This window comes from Lycium barbarum, chromosome 9 (assembly GCF_019175385.1).
Source record: "Lycium barbarum isolate Lr01 chromosome 9, ASM1917538v2, whole genome shotgun sequence".
NCBI classification, from domain to species: Eukaryota; Viridiplantae; Streptophyta; class Magnoliopsida; order Solanales; family Solanaceae; genus Lycium; species Lycium barbarum.
The window spans coordinates 10284693-10309373 of NC_083345.1; the positions used below are offsets into that span (position 1 = coordinate 10284693).

General features: G+C 36.6%; 2 protein-coding genes across 5 annotated transcripts; one reads left to right on the forward strand and one right to left on the reverse strand.

Moving 5' to 3' along the window:
- The first annotated feature begins 228 nt into the window (after window positions 1-228).
- LOC132609632 (DNA mismatch repair protein MSH1, mitochondrial) lies at window positions 229-22412 on the forward strand. 4 transcript variants are annotated; one of them, XM_060323695.1, is made up of 22 exons: window positions 229-542; window positions 4470-4599; window positions 4753-4850; window positions 5685-5760; window positions 5880-5999; window positions 6807-6854; window positions 7232-7296; window positions 7634-7719; window positions 8463-8627; window positions 9816-9925; window positions 10009-10114; window positions 10215-10290; window positions 12944-13002; window positions 14776-14843; window positions 15645-15818; window positions 16599-16805; window positions 17540-17796; window positions 17883-18026; window positions 19060-19117; window positions 19434-19733; window positions 20524-21237; window positions 21879-22412. In XM_060323695.1, exons 1-22 carry the CDS (start codon window positions 427-429, stop codon window positions 22107-22109), a joined length of 3408 nt encoding a protein of 1135 aa, XP_060179678.1. In that variant the 5' UTR covers window positions 229-426; the 3' UTR covers window positions 22110-22412. The 4 variants fall into 4 exon arrangements, with proteins under 4 accessions (XP_060179678.1, XP_060179679.1, XP_060179681.1 ...); XM_060323696.1 differs by having other exon boundaries at window positions 4476-4599; XM_060323698.1 differs by lacking the exon at window positions 229-542 and adding an exon at window positions 1193-1356.
- Window positions 22413-23573: 1161 nt separating this feature from the next.
- On the reverse strand, window positions 23574-24464 carry LOC132609557 (uncharacterized). The gene is made up of 2 exons (XM_060323605.1): window positions 24353-24464; window positions 23574-24275 (listed from the first exon to the last, which is right to left on the reverse strand). Exons 1-2 carry the CDS (start codon window positions 24410-24412, stop codon window positions 23730-23732), a joined length of 606 nt encoding a protein of 201 aa, XP_060179588.1. The 5' UTR covers window positions 24413-24464; the 3' UTR covers window positions 23574-23729.
- Window positions 24465-24681: the final 217 nt, after the last annotated feature.

The following is a 24681-nucleotide window of genomic DNA, read 5'->3' on the forward strand; positions in this document are numbered from 1 at the left end:
CAGAACTTACTCCTACCTTGAAAAGGTAGAAATGTTATTTCTAATATACCCTCGGTTCAAGAAAAGCGATTCAAATCAGTTTAGAAAAAGAAATAACGAAAATGAAGAATCAATAATAAAATACTATATAAAACATGACAAACAGTCCGAAAAAGAAATAATAATTACCACAAAATGCGGTTATTGAAATAGAAGAGACAACAAACAATAAACTAGGAAGGATACCCATTAACTCAAATATAATTTGCCAAAAAGCTTATTTTTGAAAAATAAAAGAAAAACTAGTAGTAGGTCCCCTTCTTCCGACATTGCTGCCATTTCCTGGTTTTCTCCTTCCTTCACTACCCTCTGGCGGGAACAACAAAACACACTAAAACACAACACACAAACACAAACACAAACACACACACACACACACACATTGCAATGTATTGGGTAACGGCGAAAAACGTTGTCGTTTCAGTTCCACGTTGGTGTTCACTTTCCCTTTTCTTTCGTCCGCCGCTTCGTCGCCACTTGTTCTCTTTCTCTCCACATCCTCTGTAAGTCCTTTTTTTTTACTTGCTTAAAGTTTAATGCTTTTTATGTATGGCTGTTGAGAAACTTCACTACTTGTTAGAGTTAGTTCTGGTTGTGGAACCCCAAAAGGTAAGAGTTTGTCATCTTGTTTGAAAATGCTGTCATTTTTCTTGCCTAAAGTTTTATGTATTATATTTATGAGCGTGGAGAAAGATCACTACTTGTTGGGTTAGTTGTGGGGGGTGGAAGCTCAGAAGTCAAGAATTTGTTATCTTGTTTGAAAGTGCTTTGATTTTTTTTTTCTTTTTCTTGTAGTATGCTTTTTATATATTTTTGGGTGTGGAGAAAGGTCACTACTTGTTGGGTTACTTTTGAGGGGGGGTGGGGGGGAGCCCAGAAAGCAAGAATTTTTTATCTTGTTTGAAAATGCTTTCTTTTTCTTGTATGTCTCATTCATTAGTAGGAAGTCTAAAGTTAAATTGTTGCTAAATATAAAAAGGTGTTATTCTTTTTGGGACTGATTAAAAAAGAAAGAGTGTCACGGGACGGAGGGACTTTTTTGTATTCTTTTCTGTGTGTTCCTCTCCACATCGTCCCTTGTAAGTCCTTTCCCCCCATTTTTTCTTTGCCTAAAGTTGAATGCTCTTTATGTTTATATACATATATTTGGGTGTGGAGAAAGGTCACTACTTGTTGGGTTAGTTGGTTTGTGTGTGCGTGCGCTGGTGGTGGTGAAGATATTACCATAGGGAAAGGTAGTAGTATTTGTTATGCTAAAGAAGCCCAGAAGGCAAGAATTTGTCTTCTTGTCTAAAAATTATAAGAAAAACAAGCTATGTAAGTCCTTGACCCCATTTTTTCTTGCTTAAAGTTTAATGCTTTTTACATGTATGTAATTTTGGGTGTGGGGAAACGTCACTAGTTGTTGGGTTTGGGCATTGGATGTGGAAGCCCAGAAAGCAAGAATTTGTCATCTTGTTTGAAAATGCTGTCATTTTTCTTTTTCTTGCCTAATGTTTAATGCTTTTTATGTATATAGTTATGGGTGTTGAGAAAGGTCACTACTTGTTGTCGGGTTAGTTGAGTGGTGGAAGCCCAGAAGGCAAGAATTTGTTATCTTGTTTGAAAATGTTGTGATTTTTATTTTCCTTGTATGTGTTATTAGTAGGAAGAACTAAAGGTCCCAGACCTTGCTATTCATGAAAAAGTTACTTCCTTTGTTCCCTTTTCCAATTTATGTGAAGTGTTTGACTGGGCAGGAAGTTCAAGAATGGAAGGAAGACTTTTGAATCTCGTGGTCTAAAATAAGCTATAGATAATCGTGGGTCTATAAATCATCTCATTAAGGATAAATTGAGAAGTTTTAAGTCAAAATTGTTACTAAGTATAGAATAAAAAGGAAAGAGTGTCACATCAATTGAGACGGAGGGACTTGTTTTGTATTGTTTTCTGTGCGTTTATATTGGAAAGTTGAGTAGCTGATTAGGAAGTTACTTAAGCTTTAGCTTTTGAAGCATAAATGAGGGCAACCCCAAATCTGTTCTTTTCCCTTTTTTTTTTTTTTTTTTTTTTTTTTTGTGTGTGTGTGTGTGTGTGTATGTGAGAACCACCAACCAGCACCCTCTTTTTATTACGTAGGCTTTTTGTGAGGATGTGGTGGTGGTGGTCAGAGGCGGAGCCAGAAGTTAGAATTTGTGGGTTCTAAATTTGCCACCGAACCCATAATCATCATAGTTATTGGGTTCGCAATTAAATATTATACATATTTATTGAATATCCTAATACAAATACAAAATCTAAATAAAAGTATTGGGTTCGTCCTAACCCGTAACTAATACTCTCCCTCCGCCCCTGCTGGTGGTGGTGTAAGGCTTTATCATGGTTTTTGAGAGTAGCGTAGAAGAGGGACTCATTGAAAGAGGACCAAATGCAGTATAAGAGGATCGAATACAGTAAAGTTTTTTTGAAATTAATTATGCTTATTTTGAGGATAAGAAATGGGGATACAAAGGTTCTGAGCAGCGGCTCCATGTGTGCTCATAAAGGTTAATGCTTTCAATCTTTAGTAACTTATAAGTTCACTTCTGTAATTGGGCGTAAGAAAATTGAATGAATTAGAAATTGGCACCTAATCATGCTACTTTTGCGTTAGGGTGACTAGTTCTGCCCAAGCTTCCACATTTTTCTACGTCAGACCAATGGAACTTTCTGGAATTTAGATAGATCAAAAGAATGAATGAAGTTAGAAATTACAGTAGTATTGGAAGGCAGTCAGTGAACATATTTGCGACGAATCATTACAATAGTATGGAGTTGTGTTTGGTACTTTACTTGCCCAAACATTAATTTAAAAAAAAGAAGTGCAGGTATATCACGAGGCACAATTATGGAAGTACTAGAAAAAGTATCTCGACCATCTGTTCTACTCGTTCGAGAACATAAGCTCTCATATAGACACAAGCGATGTAGGAGCCGCAAGCCGGACTGTCCATCAAATGATAGGTTAGAGAGATGGGCTCATATCAAATATTAATCCGTGAGCTACCTAAATGAGTTGTGCTTGAATAGGTGATTCTTTTTCAAAAAGGTCAGGCAGGAGTAGGACACTCATACAAATCCTTCTGATCCTCTATCTTGGTGGCCCTGTCAAATTTCATTTTTCCATCTAACTGTGAACGAGCCGTCTCATAATATGAAGTAAAAGCTCTCTCTGTAAATTGGAAAAAAAATTCATTTATAAGTCAAAACTTTTTCTCCAGGTCGCCTTGGCTCTCCTATTTGACAAGGCTATTAAAGTAGTGTTGTTTCTTTACTTCTTTTCTTAGTCAAACTTCCTTGTTGCTCAATGTAGTTTCTTTCCATAGTTTAAGACTCTGCTTTTTATAGCCTATTTATATTGCAGTTGATATGACTCCATACTTGATGCCTTACTTTTGTATAAGGGTACTTCGGTTCTCCTTGAGGCACCGTGTGAGTAGAGATTTGAATAAACTCTATTTGGGGCTCAGTGATGCATGACAAACAAGATAAATAAATAGATGAACAATATAAGAAGCTAACGACTCTCTCTTCTTGTTTAACCGATTTCCTTCACAGTAAATCAGCACGTGATAGATTATCTAATCCCTTGTAATCCTAGTTACAAATGGGAGTTTAGTTTGTCAGCGGAAAACTTGCCCTTTCAGCCATGGGTATAGGAGCTTTCTGTTCCTTACCTATAGAGTTTGAAACTTTCATTTGGATAGCACACCTGGTGTTCTGACGCTGTCTAGTTTGGGATTATTCCATCATTAAAGCCTGCCTCTGGCCTAATTTACAAGTTGTAGAAACTTTCTTGAGAGTTGCTTCTGGGTCTTTAATCAGTTTGAGGCTGAATGGAAACTGTATCTGCGATGTTCTCTAAATGGTTTATAGAAAGATAAAGTTTTGAGGGCTGAATAATTATTTTTTTAATGAGTATTGAGGGCTGTTTCCGAGGGTCTATCGGAAACAACCTCTCTACCTCACAAAGGTAAGGGTAAGGTCTGTATACATCCTACCCTCCCGCGGACCCCACTTGTGGGATTACACTGGGTATGTTGTTGTTATTGTAAGTGTTAAGGGCTGAATAAATAAAAGTAGAAGGTTTTAAGGTGTAAAGAGGATAATAAATTTTTCTGATATATTTGATGGCAAACGGAGAACGCTTAAATAGAGGAACAATCAGCCACTTTATGCTCGATGGCATACACTGTATATTTTACAAGTTGTTGCGAGTTGGACATACTTAAGATATTTATGACTAAGGGAGTTCCTATTTATCATTCTAAGCTTTGGGATAAGCTAACTTCAGTCTTCTATGTTGTTTCTTTTCATTTCATTATCTTATATGACTATCATATTAACAACTGATGACATATTTCTGGATTCAAATAAATTTTGTTTTCCAATTTCTGTATTCACCCTCATAGTGTCAGGTGGCGAGAGAAGACATGTTGCTTGAAGGAGCGAAAGTTGTTTGCCACAAGTGCAAGAAAACTCAAACAACCAAAAGGTGTTCCAGCGGAAAAAGACTATGTTAACATTATGTGGTGGAAGGAGGTTGTTAACTTTTCTCTTCATGACTCAGTTGATTCATAATTTCGGGATGCGAACATGTGATTCTTTTCCTTTTTTTTTTTTTTTTTTTTTAACAATTATAAACAAGAGTTTAATTATCGTATAATGTTATGCCACCATGATTTTATGTTCTAGAGAATGGAAATTTTGAGAAAGCCTTCTTCTGTTCTACTGGCTAAGAGGCTTACATATTGTAACTTGCTGGGTGTGGATCCGGATTTGAGAAACGGAAGGTCAGTTCTTTCACTTTGTCTTTTGATCTTCCTTTATGAAGTGTTTAAACTAGTTTGTGTTCCAACTTAGAGAAGGGTTTAATCAAGGGTCCTGGGAGAATCTCAATCCTTACCATTTTGAAAAAGGAAAAAAGAAGGGTCCTGGGAGAATCTCTTTGTTTTTCTCCATAAAGCTTAATGTGTAAACCTAACATGTATAGGTTTTCGGTATTTCTTAGTTTAATCCTCTATGAATTGGTATCTGAAGCTCTGCTGAGAAGAGTTTCAGATTTTCTTTGAGATCTCCTAGCCTTGCTGCTATTTTTTGTTATTTTCTCATTCTTGGTCTAATATCCTCATATAGATATAATCTTATCAGAAATGAGTTGTTGACTTGTGAATTCCACAAAGTTCAAAACTCCAACGTCAAAGTCTTTCAATATTGTTTAGCTGAATTTTCTGCCTATACTCTCATGGACATAAATATAAAAATAAAAATGCACTAAATGATGGTTGGCAGGCTTTGCAAATTGCACAAAACTCCATAGTGATATTATTTGATTTCTGACATGGTTTAGGGAACCATGCTGAAAAGCAAAAGAATCCAGGCTGCTAAAAAATTCATCAAAAAACAATTTGTACAGATCTATTGCTTCTTGAGTACGGTTCAAGTTCGTCCATACCAAGAAGCAAAAAAATAATAATCTGTACAGACCACTAACTGTCAGGTCTACACACCGACATGTAAAAGTATAATATATACGTAATATGCATATGCTTATGTCTCCTTGTGTTTTTGTCTGTCTATTACTTGTTCCATATTACTTAAGTTGGTTACCTTTGTAAATTTATCAGTCTTAAAGAAGGAACACTTAACTCAGAGATGTTGCAGTTCAAGTCAAAATTTCCACGTGAAGTTTTGCTCTGTAGAGTATGATTTTACCTCTTTCATTTACTCTTCTTTTACATATGCTTCAGTTCCTCTATTAATGAGGACTACTGTGATCAAAATCAATAAGGACTGCTTCTTGTTATTCTTTGACTTTTCAGGTGGGTGATTTTTATGAAGCAATTGGATTCGATGCTTGTATTCTTGTGGAACATGCTGGCTTAAATCCATTTGGTGGCCTGCGTTCAGATAGTATACCAAAAGCTGGTTGTCCAGTTGTGGTACTGTTTCCATTTTCTGTTAATATGTTTTTTAGATTTTCTCCTCTGTGAAGTCATACATAATGTTAAGACATGTAAGACCAAGAATTTGGAAACCACTAGTTTTTGAGCCTCTGGAAAGGGAAGGTTGAATTAAGTAATGTTTGAAAAGTTTATACGGTACGAATACCTATTTTGCATGAATGGACCTCCATGCTGACGTAGGATTCAGAACTGATTTCTCTTGTGAACCAGATTTTGTGCCCTTAAGGATATACATGTCTGTGACCATGTAGAAGCCGAGCTTGAGGCTGGATTTGTTTTCTTTATCTCCTTTAAAAGGTTGAAGAAGGCGTGTATATGGGGTTTCCCCCCATTTGTTAATAAAATTATTTACCTTACCAAAAAAAAAAAAAGGGTTGAAGAAGTGCTTAGATATATCCAAGCTGTTAATATGCCAATGAAAAAGGGGGACCGTTTGATTTTTTCATTTTGTTTCCTTGCCCTTTACTTTTTTGATTACTTTCAATTATAATTGGTTCCATCTTTTTGAGTTCGTTGAGTGAGAATACCTTTGACTGCCTTATGTCCTTGAATTGGTTCCACTTCAATGTTAACATAAAAGCTGTGCAGTTTTATTCTGTTATCTTCCTGCACAATAATACCCGAGAAACTGCCTGTAGAGTATGGTGAGTTCCTCCAGTGTTCCTTTTGTTGCTTTTTAGGATTAATTTTTGTCATTTATTTACTCTTATTCTGTCGTCATACTCTCTCAATTTCTCTCTTTGTCCTGTAAACTGTGTGTCATTTTTTTTGTTCTTTTTGCAGAATCTGAGACAGACATTGGATGACCTCACACGAAATGGCTTCTCTGTGGTTAGTGCCATCCCCAAACAATCTGTCGGAACTTTCATTATCCTTTTTGTTGGATAAGTTCCTATACATTTTTTTAATACATGAGAGGTGAAGTGGTGATTTATATTGGTGTGTTAATGAACTTGTAACAGTTCACTTTTTTCTCTTTAAGAATTAAAATTGACGTCTTTTTGCTAGTGAACTTGAACTGATTAATGTCTTAAAGCGCTAGTTTCTTATGATGTTCTTTCGACCACTTGACTTGATATTTTCCTACTTCTTCCCTCTTTTTCTTTTTTCCACATATAACCAAGTGCCTCTCTGTCCCTCGCTTCCTTTTAGTCATGCGCAAAACAGATTTAGTGACTTGTACAGCTGTGGCATGTTTGCATGTGTAGTGTGTCGTGGAGGAAGTTCAGGGTCCAACTCAAGCTCGTGCTCGTAAAAGCCGATTTATATCAGGGTAATTACTTATGAATAGCTCAAGATTTCTTATAATTATAATTTCATTTCTGGGTGCGATTATGTAGTTTTAGTTTTTGTATCTCTTGGATTTTTCCGTGTACATTGAATCTACTAATTAATGTCTGCTGAGATGCAAAAATATTAATTAATGTCTGCTGAGATGCAAAAATATTAATTGTGAAAAATGAGAGCTAAGCTTTCAGCATGCTAGCATAAACCAAAGTATCTTAAATATTCATAAGACCTTCATCACTGACATTTTTATACTTTTAGAAAGGATGCTGGACAAACATAATCTGTGGCGACTTACAATTGACTTGTTCTCAATATTTCAGGCATGCACATCCAGGCAGTCCCTATGTTTTTGGTCTTGTTGGAGATGATCAAGATCTTGATTTCCCAGAACCAATGCCTGTTGTTGGTATGGCAAAGCAAATTATTCTTGCATAAATTGGTTTCTCTTGCTACTTAGTTTTAAAGATAAATAATTGCTGCCCATGACGGAACGAAGAAGGGAAACCTTGGAGTAACGGTAAAAGTTGTCTCCGTGTGACCTATAGGACACTGGTTCAAGCCGTGGAAGCAGCCACTAATGCTTGCATTAGGGTATGCTGTCTACATCACACCCCTTGGGTTGTGGCCCTTCCCCGGACCCTGCTAATGCGGGCTGCTTTGTGCCTGCTGCCCTTTTATGCATGGAACCAGTGTTTTTTACGTAATGATTTTGCAAGCAAAGAGTCATCAATTCTAATTAAATTGTTTACTTCCAAGCCTGACTTTTTTTCTTTTCCAAATCAGTATTCATAATGTTGGCCTTGTTTATCAATATTTTCTTCCCTGCAAATACACTTTCCAGCTTGACTTCGGTCATTACTGCTTGACCACTACAACAATTACTCACAATTCCAAGCTAATTAGGCTCGGCTATATGAATCATCACTATCTATTTCGCTCCATTTGGACCCATTTCATTCCAAGGTTCTGTAATTCAGAGCCTTCCTACTCTAGAGTCCTCTACATTTCTACTGACTAGTGACTACTCCCTTGACCGCTTGAGTAAAAAAATAAGATTTTTTCTGGTTATTAGCATTTCATATTTATAGTTATGAAATATGAAGAAATTTCACTTGCAAATCACAAAGAGTTCTTATTTGGTGGATACAGGAATATCCCGTTCAGCGAAGGGGTATTGCATTATCTCTGTTTATGAGACTATGAAGACTTACTCTGTGGAGGATGGCCTAACTGAAGAAGCCGTAGTTACCAAGCTTCGTACTTGTCGATGCCATCATTTGTTTTTGCATAATTCATTGAAGAACAATTCTTCAGGTTTGCAGATCGCTCTTTTTGTTTTTACCATTGCTAATTAGAGAGTAAAGTAGCTTGGCTAAGGGACCTAGTACCCATGTACTCTGTCAATCTAGTTATAGCTGCATATATCTGTTTGTATATAATGTAGGTGAAGTTAAATTTTGAGAAGAGACCAATTCACCGTGTTACTGTAGGAGAACAATTTGGTGTGATTGCATATAATATGGTCCTGATGGCTTTAGAATTTAGAGCTTTAGGGATAGAGGCCCAACTATGCTTGTGGAAAGTACTAGAATAAAATACTATTTTTGATCCGTAAAAGATAAAAAGTTTCACCGGAAGGACATCAACAGGGTGTCCACCCTTCATAGGTACCATCATTTCATGTATATCGCCTAGGAAGTTTAGCAATTTACAATAACCTTTAGTTTGAAATTGACTAGTGAGATAGGATAACACGGGGGGAAGGGGTTTCAGTTAGAGATACATCGAGATGAGAATAGATAAAATGGAGAGTTTGATAAGAGATAATTTGCATGGAAGACCACATTAGTTCATTACGTTGAACCATGGATAAGTTGAAAGCATGTAAAAGCTCCATTTATCATTTCCTGTATGTTCTGGCATTGGAGAATGGTTTCAGGGAAAATTCACTCTAATTGAGAAGCAGTTTTCTACTATGAGGAATTCTCCAGATTTTCTATATTTTTTTCTGACAAAAGAAAAGGAAAATTTGGAGAATTCCCCGTAGCATAGAACTACATTAACATTTTTCTGTAATTTTGTCAGTCTGAGTGGTTGTTAATAATTTAGGTCTTCATATTAATCAAGGAAGCAAGGAGAGTTTGATGAGAATTAGCCTTCACTTAAATGTAGAAAACCGCATAGGATATGATTTGGTAGAAACAAAACCTTGAAGAGTTTGTTTTGGACCTCTTCCTGTCCATGTTCAACTTCTGTGCTACTTTTAGGTCGTCCATTTTCTCAACTAATTTGTTTTGCTATCCAGCTCCCAAAAAAGGGGGAAAGAAGAAGGGAAGGTTGGTAGGTTTATTTAATCAAATATTGTGTTTTGAATCCACAGTGATGTTTAGGCAGTTGCATTTAACTTTAGATCGGAAGGCAACATTTTTTTTTCTTAATTTACTCTATTTATATATGTAAATGTTGTTCAGTCCTTCATTTAGCTGGAGGGTCTCCTCGCAGGAACATCGCGTTGGGGGGAGTTCGGTGAAGGTGGCCTTTTGTGGGGAGAATGTAATGCTAGACAGCACGAATGGTTAGATGGCAATCCTATGGATGAGCTTTTGTTCAAGGTTTGGCTTCACATCTTTTCATTTTGTGACACTACCTGTTACTTCAGTTTGAAATTGCAACATGCAAAGTGATGCAATTTCAGGTAAAAGAGCTTTATGGTCTCGATGATGACATCCCATTCAGAAATGTCACTGTTGTTTCAGAAAATAGGCCCCGTCCGTTACACCTTGGAACTGCCACACAAATTGGTAATTGATTAAAATTGTGTTTAATTCAGTTATATTCTGTCATTATGTGGTGGTGTCACCCTAGGCTGAGACATCTCTTTCTGGGGTTTGTTACCTTTAGGTGCTATTCCAACCGAAGGAATTCCATGTTTATTAAAGGTGCTGCTTCCTCCACATTGCAGTGGTCTACCAGTTCTGTAAGTGAACATTTTTTACAGCAAACAACTGCCTGCCGTTACTGCTTGGAATTCTCTCTGTTTCTTTCTTGAAACCCAGCTCCCGTAAACCAGCAGTAATTGTTTTTGTACCTGTGCTGCTATAGTTTTTGCTCCACCCAACTGCCATTTCAATAATCCTTGTCTCAGCCACAGAATTATCAGCAGCAAAGGTGTTGGAATCATTGTTCTTTACAGCAGCATATTATAATGACTGTATTCTATTTCCAGACATTGAGAGCCTATAGCTCCTTAAGAACTCAAGTTTATGTATCCGAACTGGTACTTGTCTTTCTGTTTTATAGAGGTCCATATGTATAGGTAATTCACGGTCTCTGAGAATTTACGGGTTCTTTCATTTTCGTGGTTTAGCTTAACAGAAGGAGACTTTTTTTTTGGGGTGGGGGGGAGTGGGAGGTGACCGTTAAGTTTTAGGAGGAAAAGGATACATGGGGTTCAATGAATTGATCTGTTTTTTTTTTTGAAACAGTTACCATTCTATTATAGATAAAGCTACGCGGCTACACCAAAGGTGTACTTCAGTAATACTTACAAGTAGTGGTTACAAAGGCAAAACCTACCACCTAGGACCTTCGCAGACAATCTAAAACACTGACAATGTCCTCAGCCTCTTGTCTTCAAAACATCTCTCGTTTCTCTCCTTCCAAATTGTCCACCAAATGCAAGCTGGGACAATCTTCCATCTCTCCCTGTGTCCCTGACATATTCCCATCTCTATTCCAGCAGGCTAGAACATCCAATGTACTCCTTGGCATAGTCCACCTGATTCCCCTCAAATTGATGAATATCTGCCAAAGTTGTTGTGTCACTTTACAGTGTAAGAAGATATGGTTTATTGTCTCTGCTTCAGTTTCACAAAAAAAGCATCTGGAACAAAGCTGAAGGCCTGTTTTCATCACTTTGTCCTGAGTTGGGACAGCTTGTATAGCCACTAACCAAGAAAAACATGCCACCTTGTATGGAATCTTCACTTTCCATATCATCTTCCAAGGCCAAAACCCAGGCTGAGGCCTTATATATTGTAAGCACTTATAAGCAGGTTTGACAGAAAAAGTCCCTTTCTTCTCCTTCAGCCAGACTAGACCATCTTCATTAGTGGAAAAATCCTTGAAAAGTTCAAGGGTGCTATGGAAATCTGTCAACCTCTGCACTTCCCAATCATTGAGTAGTCTTCTGAAACTGAGATTCCACCCTCGGTTGTCCCTAGCTTCCAAAATTGTTGCCCTCTTCTGTTGGTTCAAGTTATATATATATCAGGAAACATGTGTTTTAAGGAATGTCGCCCAATCCAAACATCATTCCAAAAAGGATGTTTTCTCTCCATTGCCTACTTTGATCCTGGTATTTATCCACATTTTAGGCCACTGATTCCTGATGGTTCTCCACAAGCCAACACCATAAGGATTCTTCAATTCCTTTGTGACCCATTGACCTTCCATTCCATATCTTGACAGGACAACCTGTTTCCACAAGACTGTTCATTTGAAACAAATCTCCATAGCCATTTCAACAGAAGGCTTTGGTTTTGTGTCCTCAGGTTTTTAATACCCATTCCTCCTGCTTGCTTACTGGTTATGACTGTCAACCACTTCACCAAATGAATCTTTTTTGTCTCACTGTTTCCTTGCCATAGGAAATTTCTTCTGATGGTATCCAGCTTTTCAATGACATTCACTGGCATGGGCAATACAGACATCATATAGGTTGGCATGGCATCAAGAACACTGTTAATTAGAGTCGTAAACTGTTAATCTGTGATCTGGGTGTTTTAGTTAGAGAAGAAAAAGAAATAATGTTCCTCTTTGTTTTTGCTTTGGAATTTTTTGTTGTTGTTTAATTTGCCATAAAGTAATGATTATTATTAAATTTTAGATGGATGTGATCTCCTATATTATCAAGAGTTTGCCTCGCGTCTTACCACATAGCTTTTTGCCTAGTTTTGCATAGCTTTCTGTTCCCACACTCATAACTCTTTCACCTTGCTCCATGGTAATAGCGACGAGTCAATCCTTTCCATTAAGAAACTTTTAAAGCTAAGTTGCTTACTCCATCAATGTAAGCCGATTATATAGTCTTCACACGTTGGGTATGGGACAGTGCACTATATTGTCATCATCCATGAATTGCTCCGAAAGAGTTTTCTATTCGTAATGTGGTTAGGGAAATACTTCAAAGGAACACAATTGAATCTTATATTTGTTACACCCCCAAATCATGTGGTCATTAGATAAACACTGCATCTGTTAAGTAGATTCTGTCCAAGCTATAAGAGGGGTAACCCCTAAGAAACACAGACGGAAATGGGGTATTCCGTCTGATTTTGTAGATTAATATAAGAAATGTGACTGTTTTCACTTAGGCTGCATTTTTTACTGTACTTCCCCTTTAGTATTTTTTTCAGAAGAAAGTGTTCAGGTCAATAACTTTCCCGACCTTCTGAATACTGAATTTTGTTTCAGTGCTCCTTTGAAGTGATTATTTAATCTTCCTATTAGTTTACTTATTTCTTTATAACATTTATCTTTTTGTCTATGTTGTATCATTTTTTGCTCCCTATTTCTTACATTTGATGTCGTTCTGGTATTTCTGGTGTCCGTGATATTATTTCTATCAGGTATATTAGGGATCTTCTTTTAAATCCGCCAGCCTATGAGATTGCTTCAGACATTCAAGGTGAGAAACGTCTTGTGTAGATATTCGTGCATCCCTCACTTGTTCATGGTGACAATCATTTTACTAATTACTGTATCATAGGTTTGATCAATTTTAAGATCATATTTACAGCTTTAACTTTGTTTTGTTTGACATATTAAAGTGAGTGAAGTTTCATTATTTGGCTTGTTCGTTCTATTTTTGATAAGGAAAATATTTTTTTTTAAATAGTTTTATTATTTTGTTCAGTCAAAAGCTGGTTCATGAAAAGATGTGAGACATTGCATAGATGCTTTTGTTGTTGTTCTCTGTTAACGCCTCCTTTCATGCTCCCTGCCACTCATTCTGAACCCCCTTCTCTCTATCTGTTTCATTCCTTCCCATTGCTGCCACAACCTACGCAGATATTACAACCCAAGCGAAGACTAAGACCACTGCCCTCTGTTCCACCTCCAACCTATGTCCTTCAGACTGTCCCTTCATCTCATCTCGTCTCTCTGCAGACTACCAGGAAACACCTAGTGTGTAGGTCGTAAGGACTAGTTTTTGTACCGTCCCCACCTTTCCCTTTCTCTCTCACATTGTTTAGGTTTAGATGATTGCAACACTCTATAGATGATTCAGGCATTTGATCAATAATTCCTATTTCTTTACTTAACCAAGGACTAAAAATCTTCTTTTCTCTTGCATAGGTGGACCTCAATAATGCGGTTCTGCAACTATGTTCTCTAAAAAGAGAGTTGTAATTAAATTTTTGTTTTTTTATCATTCTTATTGCGAGTTGAATCTATAATAATTATACTAATTTTTCCCTCCCTCTCTCTTCCTCTATTTCAGTTTTCATGTGCAAATAGCATAAATTGAAACAAACTTGAAAAATCATTTCTTTTATAAAGAGTTATATCATTGATAGGCGGGAAAGTCACCGTATATAAGTGGACCAAATGGTATACTGAAAGTGGAGAGCCTACACAAAAACATGGTTCTCCCAAAGAAATCCGATCGTTTATGCCAATTAGGTCCTTGTGGAGTGCACCATAATTTTAATAAAATAAAAAGGTTTGCCCTAATATGTACAGAAGTTATTGAAGATCATATTTTGCTTAAATTGTTCTCTTTCAAAGCAGACATTTGGATCATGCTTTTCTCTGATCTTCTCTATTGACTTATAAAACTCTATTGCTTCTAGTTTAGGAATAAAAGTCAAAAGCAATTGGAAGTTCCACGGTTCCGCAGTTTGCTAGTGAAGTTAAGATCAGGCTGTAGCTTTGATGTTCGGTTGAGCTAGAGTTTTCTTACAGACAAGGGCTTGGTGGACTTTGAGATAAAACAACAGAAGGCTGAGCAATGAATAATTTGTCCTAATTTGGGCAATGTCCAACTAGTTGATTAGGGCTTAGTCGCGTTGCTAAACTTACTTTAGGTCTGGTGTTTACCATCTTTTTAGTGTGTTAAGAGCTTTGATAGGAGAAAGTGTAGAGAACCTCTAGTAACAGAGAAATCCTAATTTGTAAAAGACAACTGTTTAAGTATTGGAATGAAATGCTTCACCTGGAGCGAGCTAAGTTGAAGGATTCACAGGGCTGACCTCAATTAGTTTGGAATTGAGGCATAGTTGCTATTGTTTTCTTTTGCCGGATGAGGAGAGGGGAGGGGGAGAGAGAGACTTGTTTGTGTCAAGCATTTTCTTGAAGAGTCATATATTGCTAATATGTCTGCCTTATTTCTTATCTTCAGTGCTGATAACAACACAATGAATTTTTATTTACTAATATGTTTCATTTGCTTTTGCAGAGGCATGCAGACTTATGATGAGTGTCACATGTTCAATTCCTGATTTTACTTGTATTTCATCTGCAAAGGTTGCACTTCATTATTCAATTTATTCTCACTGCAAAATCTATCTATTTGTAATAGATACACAGATATTTCTTAATGAAGTATGCTGTCACAAATTTTTGCTTCTTAACTAGTAAAGTTGGGTTGTTTCATTTTAGTAGTATTTCTTGTCTGAAATAAGAGCCTAGATTTTAGTGCTGATGCCTATAAACTCTTGAGGCTGTGAGATTCCAATGACTGCTTAGTTCTCTCTTTTCCCAGTTCAAAAGTGAATGAATTGTTAGCTAGTTAGAGCTTAATGTTGGGGTTTTTGAGGCCTTTTGTGTACCAACATTATTTCGTCTGAACTCATCGCATGTTTCTTGTCGTATGTTCGTCTTTGAGATTCAGATAAGATTGGTTTATCTTGTCGAATTATTATCTCTGGACTAGAACTTTTAGTTCTACTATCTTTACTTTGACTGTTAGGGAAACTTTTTCCTCCATGAATAATGACATAAAACAGATGATTGCAATGAATTTTTTCTATGACCCATGACTTCTGGAGATATGTTAAGTACATTAATTCTGTCTACTATTCTGAAACTTGTTATCAGATTAACAGCATTGATACTTTTATCTACCATTCATACCATAAAAAGTTGGTTCTGGCATTATGTTATGTGTTTTGAGTTTTGAGTTTCAAACCTTGTGCTGGGTAGGAAAACTTCATTAGAGTATAAAAGAACTTTTCTCTTCCTCAAGCTGCTTTTCAAACAATTTTTAGCTTTCTGTGCTTCAGTTTGTAAATACTAATATTGCGCTTTTTTGTTGTCTATTTACAGCTGGTCAAGTTGCTTGAGTTGAGGGAGGCAAATCACGTCGAGTTCTGCAAAATAAAGAATGTGGTTGATGAAATACTGCAGATGTATAGAAATTCAGAGCTTCGTGCTATTTTAGAGTTACTGATGGATCCTACTTGGGTGGCAACTGGGTTAAAAGTTGATTTTGATACACTAGTAAGTGGTGTTGGGGTTTCTATTCCACTTCCATTAAGAGTTCCCGTACAGTATATTATTGAGTGGTGCATAAAGAGCAATAATCTCGTGCACTTCAGTTTGGGATAGGTGGACAGGAATCATTCTCTCTCTTTTTTTTTTTTTTTTTTTTTTTTAATTGCTTCTTTTCTCTTGCTTTTTTCATTAAATGCTTTTGCATTGAATTGGGTTAGAGATCAAAGATGAAAGTCTGGAGCTGCTCTAACTGTCTAGCGAGAGTGTACCTTGTCATTTGAATAACTCCTCCATTAAGTTTTTAAATTTCTTCTTACATTGTAAAAGCTCGGCTACATTTTCTACCTGGCGAGAACCTTTTATGTCAACTCTATTACAACTGTAGGTGATCGATAGAAAGTTTAGATATGAAGATCATCAAAAGAATTGAAGGAATACTAGATCGTGATACTTCTTTGGATGAACATACTCTTTTATAGCTTATACATGGGACTAACAGCATTTAGAGGTATGTAATAACTATTGAATATACTGGAAATATAAACTTTGGCGATCATAATTTAGCTTCCTGGTGGTAACACACATGCACATGCACATGCCTCTTGCTTTTTCTATAATTCTTTCTGCTCTTGTAGGGTTTATACCGATTTTATTTTTTGCCTTTTTTAGTTTGGTCCATGCCCAGTGTGCTCTTCATAGCTGTTTTACTTGGATTTTGTTTTTGCCATTCTTTCAAAAGGTGCTTTGATTTTAGATCTGATTAAGATTAACCCCTCATTACTTCAGGTAAATGAATGTGGAGAGATTTCTTGTAGAATCAGTGAAATAATATCTGTACATGGTGAAAGTGATCAAAAGATAAGTTCCTATCCTATCATCCCAAATGATTTTTTTGAAGATATGGAGTCTTCGTGGAAAGGTCGTGTCAAGAGGATCCATTTGGAGGAAGCATATGCAGAAGTAGAAAAGGCTGCACATGCTTTATCTTTGGCTGTGAGTCTCTTCTATTTATCTTCAATAATTCTAATGATTTACAAGTTGTGCATCTGCGTGCGCTTTAGTACTCTTTCTGGTAACTAAAATATTCATTGCTGTAAAGGCAGTCAGCTTTTTTAATGTCAAGTGAAAGCCTTGTGGATAAACAGTAAGACTATCACGGATTATACTGACTGACTAACAATTTTGGGGTAACCATTAGACAAATAAACAAGGTAACATTTTAATAGTGGCACGGAATTAACTGAAATGTTGTCAATCTGAGTGGTCCTAAAGATAATCTATGTTGATTGATTTTGAAGAATGGGGCAATCAGCTCTGAACCATTGGTACTGTTTCTGGGGTTGCTGTGCTAGCCTTTGGTTGCTCTAAGAATGTATGATGCCATTGGGTTTTAGCTTCTTTTCTTTTGGGGCGGGGTGTCTAGGCTATATAATTATTTATATGCTTTTGCTGGTTGACTAACCAGATTGAGATTCTGTGTCTGAAACAAATGATCTATAAAAATAAAGTTTTCGGTGAAGTGGTTTTAATTGCTTCAGGCATATAGATCTTGAACTATAGAAGTTCAACCTGTACTTTATAGCAGCAACTGTGCAAGTCGGTCCCAAGACTGGCAGCGAAAATTAAAAAGGAAAAAAGAAGCAGAAAGAGACACACAAGAATTTGAAATTAATGAACTTAACAACCAAACTCTCAAATATTTAAGTGGCCTTCCATTCTGTTTCTAGATAACAGAAGATTTCCTGCCTATAATTTCAAGAATAAGGGCCACCATGGCCCCACTTGGAGGAACCAAAGGGGAGATTTTGTATGCTCGAGAGCATGAAGCTGTATGGTTTAAGGGAAAGCGATTTATTCCAACTGTTTGGGCTGGAACCGCTGGAGAAGAACAAATTAAGCATCTCAGACCTGCTCTAGATTCAAAGGGGAAGAAGGTTGGAGAAGAATGGTTCACTACAATGAGGGTGGAAGATGCAATAGCGAGGTTTCTTGGTTTACATTGAAGCCAATTTGTGATTCTCACAAGAAAATACTTTCTTTGGTAAATATTTGTTTGGATCTCTTTCACAGGTATCATGAGGCAAGTGCCAAGGCAAAGTCAAGGGTCTTGGAATTGCTAAGGGAACTTTCTTCTGAATTACAAGCAAAGATCAATATCCTTATCTTTGCATCCGTCTTGATTGTGATAGCAAAGGCATTATTTTCTCATGTGAGGTTAGTGACACGAATCTACTGATTATCTGAAAAAGCAGTTTTCTTCCTTTCTTAAGGGCTTGCTTCTTCTTTTTTCCGCCTTTGAGGGGTGGGTGGCACTTCTGCAATTTCTTGTTTTTGTTGACTCAAACTGCCAAAGAGTGTACTTATCTTCTTAGATATAATATATTTCCATTCCTCGCATATCACTACAGAAAAAGAAAAACTGGAATTAGCTACAAACTTCGTCGCTAAATTGCTCGTAGTTAACAAATTTTTCTGATAATCCGTCGCTAAATAGGATTAGCAATGGATTTTTGCTGTTTAGTTACAGAATTTGTCCGTCGCAAATGCTATAGTCTAGAAGGTTCCTTTTCAGAAATGACATTGCACTGATGAACAACTTAATCCTTCACTACAGAAAGAATCACAGCGATACTGCTATAAGCCATTAAAGAATACAGTGACATCAATGCTATTAATCTATTGCGTGATATGAACAGAATGAGCTTGTACCTTGTAGTTTTGAGTTCAGTTACGCTAATGTGCTAATGAAGAATCAGAGCAAGTGGAAGGAGAAGGATAGTGCATTGTCTATCCTGATGAATGCTGCATAAGATTTGGAAGGAAGGAAACTGAGGTGTTTTTTCAAAATGAGAGAGTACTTTGTTCCAGATGCTAAACTGTTGCTGTATTTTTGGATTACACATGAAATACCATCGTGTTTAGAGGACTGCATGACTTTGTAGAGAAGGATATTGCATATATAATACTAGTTTGATCTATTTCATAGATTTGTGAAAAATTAGAAGTGCATATAAAGTGAATATAGGATATAAGTGGGGCTTTCTAAAATTCTCTCTAGGTCTTTTGTTATATTCTGTTGGCTCTTTATATTGGTATTTCATAAAATTTTCTCATCAAGTGCCAATAAAGCCTTTTCATTTTGAAGAGTTGTATAGAATGTGCTCAGAGCTTTGCATTACTTTTTCACTTATCCTGTTTACCTTTCCCCTGATTTGAGCTTATAATCTTAATCTTGGTTTCTTATCAGTGAAGGGAGAAGAAGAAATTGGGTTTTCCCAACAATCACACAATTCAACAAATGTCAGGTACTCTTCAGAATCTTTGCTTCTTTGACGTTTTCTAAATATTAGTACCACCACAGCTTGGTCTAAACTCAACACTTCACACATATCCACCAGATGACTTTAAGAAACTTCACAACTATTTGAGGGAAAATACATTTTAAGAATTCGGGTGTGATGACTGGTGCATTCATGCTCTGCTGTATTTTTTTCGGAAGACTACTTAAGGAGAAAAATATGACATGGAATACAACCCTTATCCTGGTCTCATTTCGTGGGGAAAGTCTTCAAAATTTTATCTGATATTCCTGTGGTCCAATTACTTGACATTAAAATGCAGGACATGGAGGCACTTAATGGAAGTGTGGGAATGAAGATAATTGGTCTCTCTCCTTATTGGTTTGATGCAGTACGAGGGACTGGTGTACAGAATACAGTAGATATGCAGTCAGTGTTTCTTTTGACAGGTCCGAATGGTGGGGGCAAATCAAGCTTGCTGCGATCATTATGTGCAGCTGCATTGTTGGGATTGTGCGGGTTCATGGTTCCAGCTGAATCAGCTGTCATTCCTCATTTTGACTCAATTATGCTGCATATGAAATCATATGATAGTCCTGCTGATGGAAAAAGTTCATTTCAGGTACATCATATGTTCCATATTCTTCAATTTATAGCATAGATGGTTCTCTTCTCGTCCTATTTGCTAGAAACCAGTACTTTTATCTGCAAATAAACCAAGACTTAGGTGCTTTCTCCGCTTTCCGCAACCGTAACCACTTGTCATTCCGATTACTTCATCCATAAACCTTCTTTTAATTTCAAAATAGCGATACACTCTGAAAAAGTAAAGGAGAAGCTTCCATTCTAGAAGTGGTAGCTTCCTGCCTCCCTCGGGTGAGAAGTTCCTAGCAGCTAATCGTTTCACTTTTTGCATGCATTTGCTCGCTGTTGATGATTTTGCTTGTTAAGACTACTTGTGTTTACTGCAATCCATAGTCAAGAGGGATGCAAAATTCCTTGAATGGTTTAGTTTGACATTTTGGCGCAGCGGATCGAGTATAGTGGATGTATGACAAGAACTTTGTGGCTGTCTTGACAGAAAAAATTTAGTACATAGCAGTTCTACTGTAGTTTTATCATGGTAAAAACGGTAATCATTATCTTCTGGTTATATTATTGGTTCTTATTTTGGATCTTCTTCCCTTGCATCTGTCTCTTTGATTAATCTGTAGGTTATGGTGATGATAGTTCCACTTATAGCATGTGTTCTTTCTGAGAGTGAAGCTATTTCCTTCTTTTGTGTGTAATAATCTTGACTCTAGGTGTTGGTGTTTCTGTTCATCAGTTTTCACTTTTCCTTGGTGAAATAGTAAAGTCTCATGGTTTTTTGAAGGCAACATTCTGACTCTTAGTGGTCTAACATGCCTCAGATTGAAATGTCTGAAATTCGTTCTCTGATTACTGGTGCCACTTCAAGCAGTCTTGTACTTATAGATGAAATATGTCGAGGAACAGAAACAGCAAAAGGGACATGTATTGCTGGAAGTGTCATAGAAACCCTGGATGCAATTGGCTGTTTGGGAATTGTATCAACCCACTTGCATGGAATTTTCGATTTACCCCTGAAAATCAAGAGGACTGTGTATAAAGCAATGGGAGCTGAGTATGTTGATGGTCAACCAATACCAACTTGGAAACTCATTGATGGGGTCTGTAAAGAGAGTCTAGCATTTGAAACAGCTCAGAGAGAAGGAATTCCAGAAATATTAGTTCGAAGAGCAGAAGAATTGTATAATTCAGCTTATGGGAATCAGATACCAAAGAAGAAAGACCAATTAAGACCTGTTTGTTCAGATATTGACCTCAAAAGCTCCAACCAATTAAATGCTACAAGACAAATAGCTTTGGATTCTAGCACAAAGTTAATGCAGCGAATGGGAATTTCGAGCAAGGAACTTGAAGATGCTATCTCTCTAATCTGTCAGAAGAAGTTAATTGAGCTGTATAAAATGAAAAATGAATCAGAAGTGGCAACAGTGAATTGTGTTCTTATTGCTGCCAGGGAGCAGCCAGCTCCATCTACAATTGGTGCTTCAAGTGTCTATATTATGCTAAGACCTGACAAAAAGTTTTACGTCGGACAGGTACATTTATCCCTTCTTCCAGTTTGTGTCTTAAAGTGCAACCATATGCTGTCGAATCAATTGTTGTATATGTTATGCTTTACCGTGATGCTGTACTAGTTGGAGGAAGCATGCACATTTTGTTCTAAAAAATTGCTATGCTGCATGATCGTCTGGTGAATAACTGAATAGGTGTTCTATTGTCAGTTTCTTTCAGAAGTTTTTTGTTTTTGTTTTTGATTTTTAAAGTTGTGGTGCCTCTTAAGTGCAAAATCTAGTCCTTTTGGGTATTTTGAACTATTACTTCTCTACGAGTTGGAGGATGCCTGCGTATTTTGCATCTCATAAATACTTGAGGCTCATTTTGTTCTTGAAAATTGTTTCCCTACGCGAATGTCTAGAGAATAACTGAATAGGTGTTCTATCTTCAGTTTCTTTTTAGTATTTTTGTGAAGTTTCCTTTTCCGAAATGCCTTTCCAAAGTTGAGGATGTAATTCTGTTCAAAGATATTTCGAAATAAATGGTCCAGTAGACAGATTTCACTATCTAATATCCAAATGAAGTCTATGGCACATCCGAACGTTAATCTTCCTTTCAGTTATTGTGAGCTATTACTTCCATTTACATGCTATACATTCTTTTTTCTCTATTATATGTACAGACTGATGATCTTGAGGGCAGAGTCCGTGCACATCGCTTGAAGGAAGGAATGGAAAATGCTTCATTCCTATATTTCTTAGTCTCTGGCAAGAGCATAGCCTGCCAATTGGAAACTCTTCTAATAAACCAGCTTCCTAATTATGGTTTTCAGCTAACAAACATTGCTGACGGTAAGCATCGGAATTTTGGCACGACTAGTCTCTCCCTGGAACCTTCAACCGCGCTTAGATGAACTCGCCATCAATCTGTTGTTGAAGAGTTCAAGTTGGTGTATAAAGATTGTATATCAGATCTGTATTGTTAGGCTGTTAGTTTTGGAAATTTTAAGGGATGAGCAATTCAACCTGCAGTGGCTGCAGCAATTTTGGGTTAGTTTTAGCTTCTCCACCTATGTATAGCTCATCATCACCTGTGAAACTGAAGGTGAATTCTGTTGTAAGTTGTGTCTGATTTTGATTTATCTGTGAGTAACATTTAAAAGGGACCCACGAGTGACCCCCCACCCTTATTGCTTAAAAGGGATGGTTTTGACAAATATTCATTTTTAGGATGGCTAATTAAAAAACGGAAAAGGCTCATAAATACCCTTCACCTATGGAAAAAGACTCATAAATACCCTCCTTCCACCTTTGGGTCTAAAAATACCCTTAAGGTTTGTTTTTGGCTCAAAAATACCCTTTAAACTAACAGAAAAAAATTGGCTGTTTAAAAAGACACGTGTCATTCTTTAATTGGTGCCATATTTTAACTCAAAAATAATTAAAACCCACCCAAGTTTTTAAACCCAAACCCGTTTTCACCTCAACATTAAACAATATGTTCTTTTTCTCCATGGTTCTGCCATGGTTCTTCTTTTTCTCTTTCTTCTTCCTCTTCTTTCTTCCAAACTTGTTTATCAAAATCTACTGTTATCTTTGCATAAAGTTTGTTTCTTTTATGCGAAAATGTCTCTTTTCATTGTTTTTGTTGCTGCTTAAGTGATGTAATGGTGATTAGTAACCATTTTTTATGTAAAATTTCAGATTTGAAAGTAACCATTTTTTATGTAAAATTTCAGATTTGAAGTTATGCAGTTAGTATTTCAATGGTGATATGTTAAAATGGAGGTTGACTATATCCATTTGGTTTTTGAAATTGTAAAATTTGGTTTATATTGAAGGCTATTTTGTTGCTGCAAAATAAGACTTTACATAGTCATTTGATGTATAATGCTAATGAGTTATAAGGCTTGATGCAAAATAAGCTAGTACTGGCATATTCTCAAGCTAGTTTCTATACCGCCAATTGGGTTATAAAGGTTGATACTCAAGCTAATTTCTACCTGCTCTCATTTTTTTTAGCACCAGTTCTTTTTAGCCAATGCAGCTAGTGATTTTTTTGCGGCCATTGTGTGGAGATTACCAAATATTATTGTGAGTCCAATCACCTCCATTTCAGGGGAATGAAGTGTCACAAATATTACTATTGCATCAGTGAATTGAAAAGCGCATCAAATTGAATGTTGAAGTACTCTTTCCAGAAGGTGGAAAATACACGGGACAAAATAACAATTGTAAAAGGACACTTGTGAACATGTCTAACCAAACTTCAGGAGAGCACCACAACATAAACTGATAATATTTATCAAACTTCAGGACAGCACCACAACATAAACCAAATAAAAACCAGAATAGTAATCAAAATCAACACCAGAACAGAAATTAAAACAGCACCAGTATAGTCATTCACCTCAAAAGTAGTAATTGCATAACTGATGCAACACAAAAACATCAAAAACATCAATTTACTTGTCTATTGACATTACATAACACCATAGTAACCCAAAAAAAAAAAAGTTTAAGTTTGAATTGCCCTAAAGTCTACCCCTTCTAGCCTTCATTTTGCCAAGTCTTTTTTCCTTTTCTTCTAGCAGCTGCTTTGAGGTCATTGCAGCCTTTCCGTTCCAACTGATCTTTCTTGATGAATATGGCAGATTAGTAGGCAAACTTACACCACTTTCATCTGTAATAAAACTGATCTTCCTTGTACCAGTAGGATCTTGCAACAACCGTCTTTGTTTAAGCCTAGTGTTGGCTTCTGAAATCACCTTGGGCATTAGAGTTGGATCAGACTCATGTTCGATCTCTTCATCATCAGACTGGAAGGCTGGATCAAATTCAGGATGGAAGGATGGATCAAATTCAGGATGAAAGTACGGATCAGACTCAAGAAAGGTTGGATCAGATTCAGGCCGACTTGAACGATTACTAGAAAGCTGAGTAGATGGCAGATTTAATTCAGGTACAGGAATGAATAAAGATTCGGAGTCTTGAGATTCTGTAGGTGCTATCATGTTCACATCCTCTACTGATTGAGAAGCTTGCTCATCTTGAAATTTTTTTTTGTGCTTGCCTTTGACCTACATGAGTTGAAATGTAAGTTAGATACTTGAAACATACTATTATTAACTAGAGTGAGAATGTAACATTATCTTACCACTGGACAAGATCTGATGTTATGTCCTGGTGTGCATCTTATGCTTATAAACCAGGACATAACATCAGCTTATAAACCATTGGGTCAATATGGGTTTGGGTTTAAAAACTTTGGTTTGTTTTTAATTATTTTTGAGTTAAAATATGGCACCAATTAAAGAATGACACGTGTCTTTTTAAACAGCCAATTTTTTCCTGTTAGTTTAAAGGGTATTTTTGAGCCAAAAACAAACCTTAAGGGTATTTTTAGACCCAAAGGTGGAAGGAGGGTATTTATGAGCCTTTTTCCATAGGTGAAGGGTATTTATGAGCCTTTTTCCGATTAAAAAA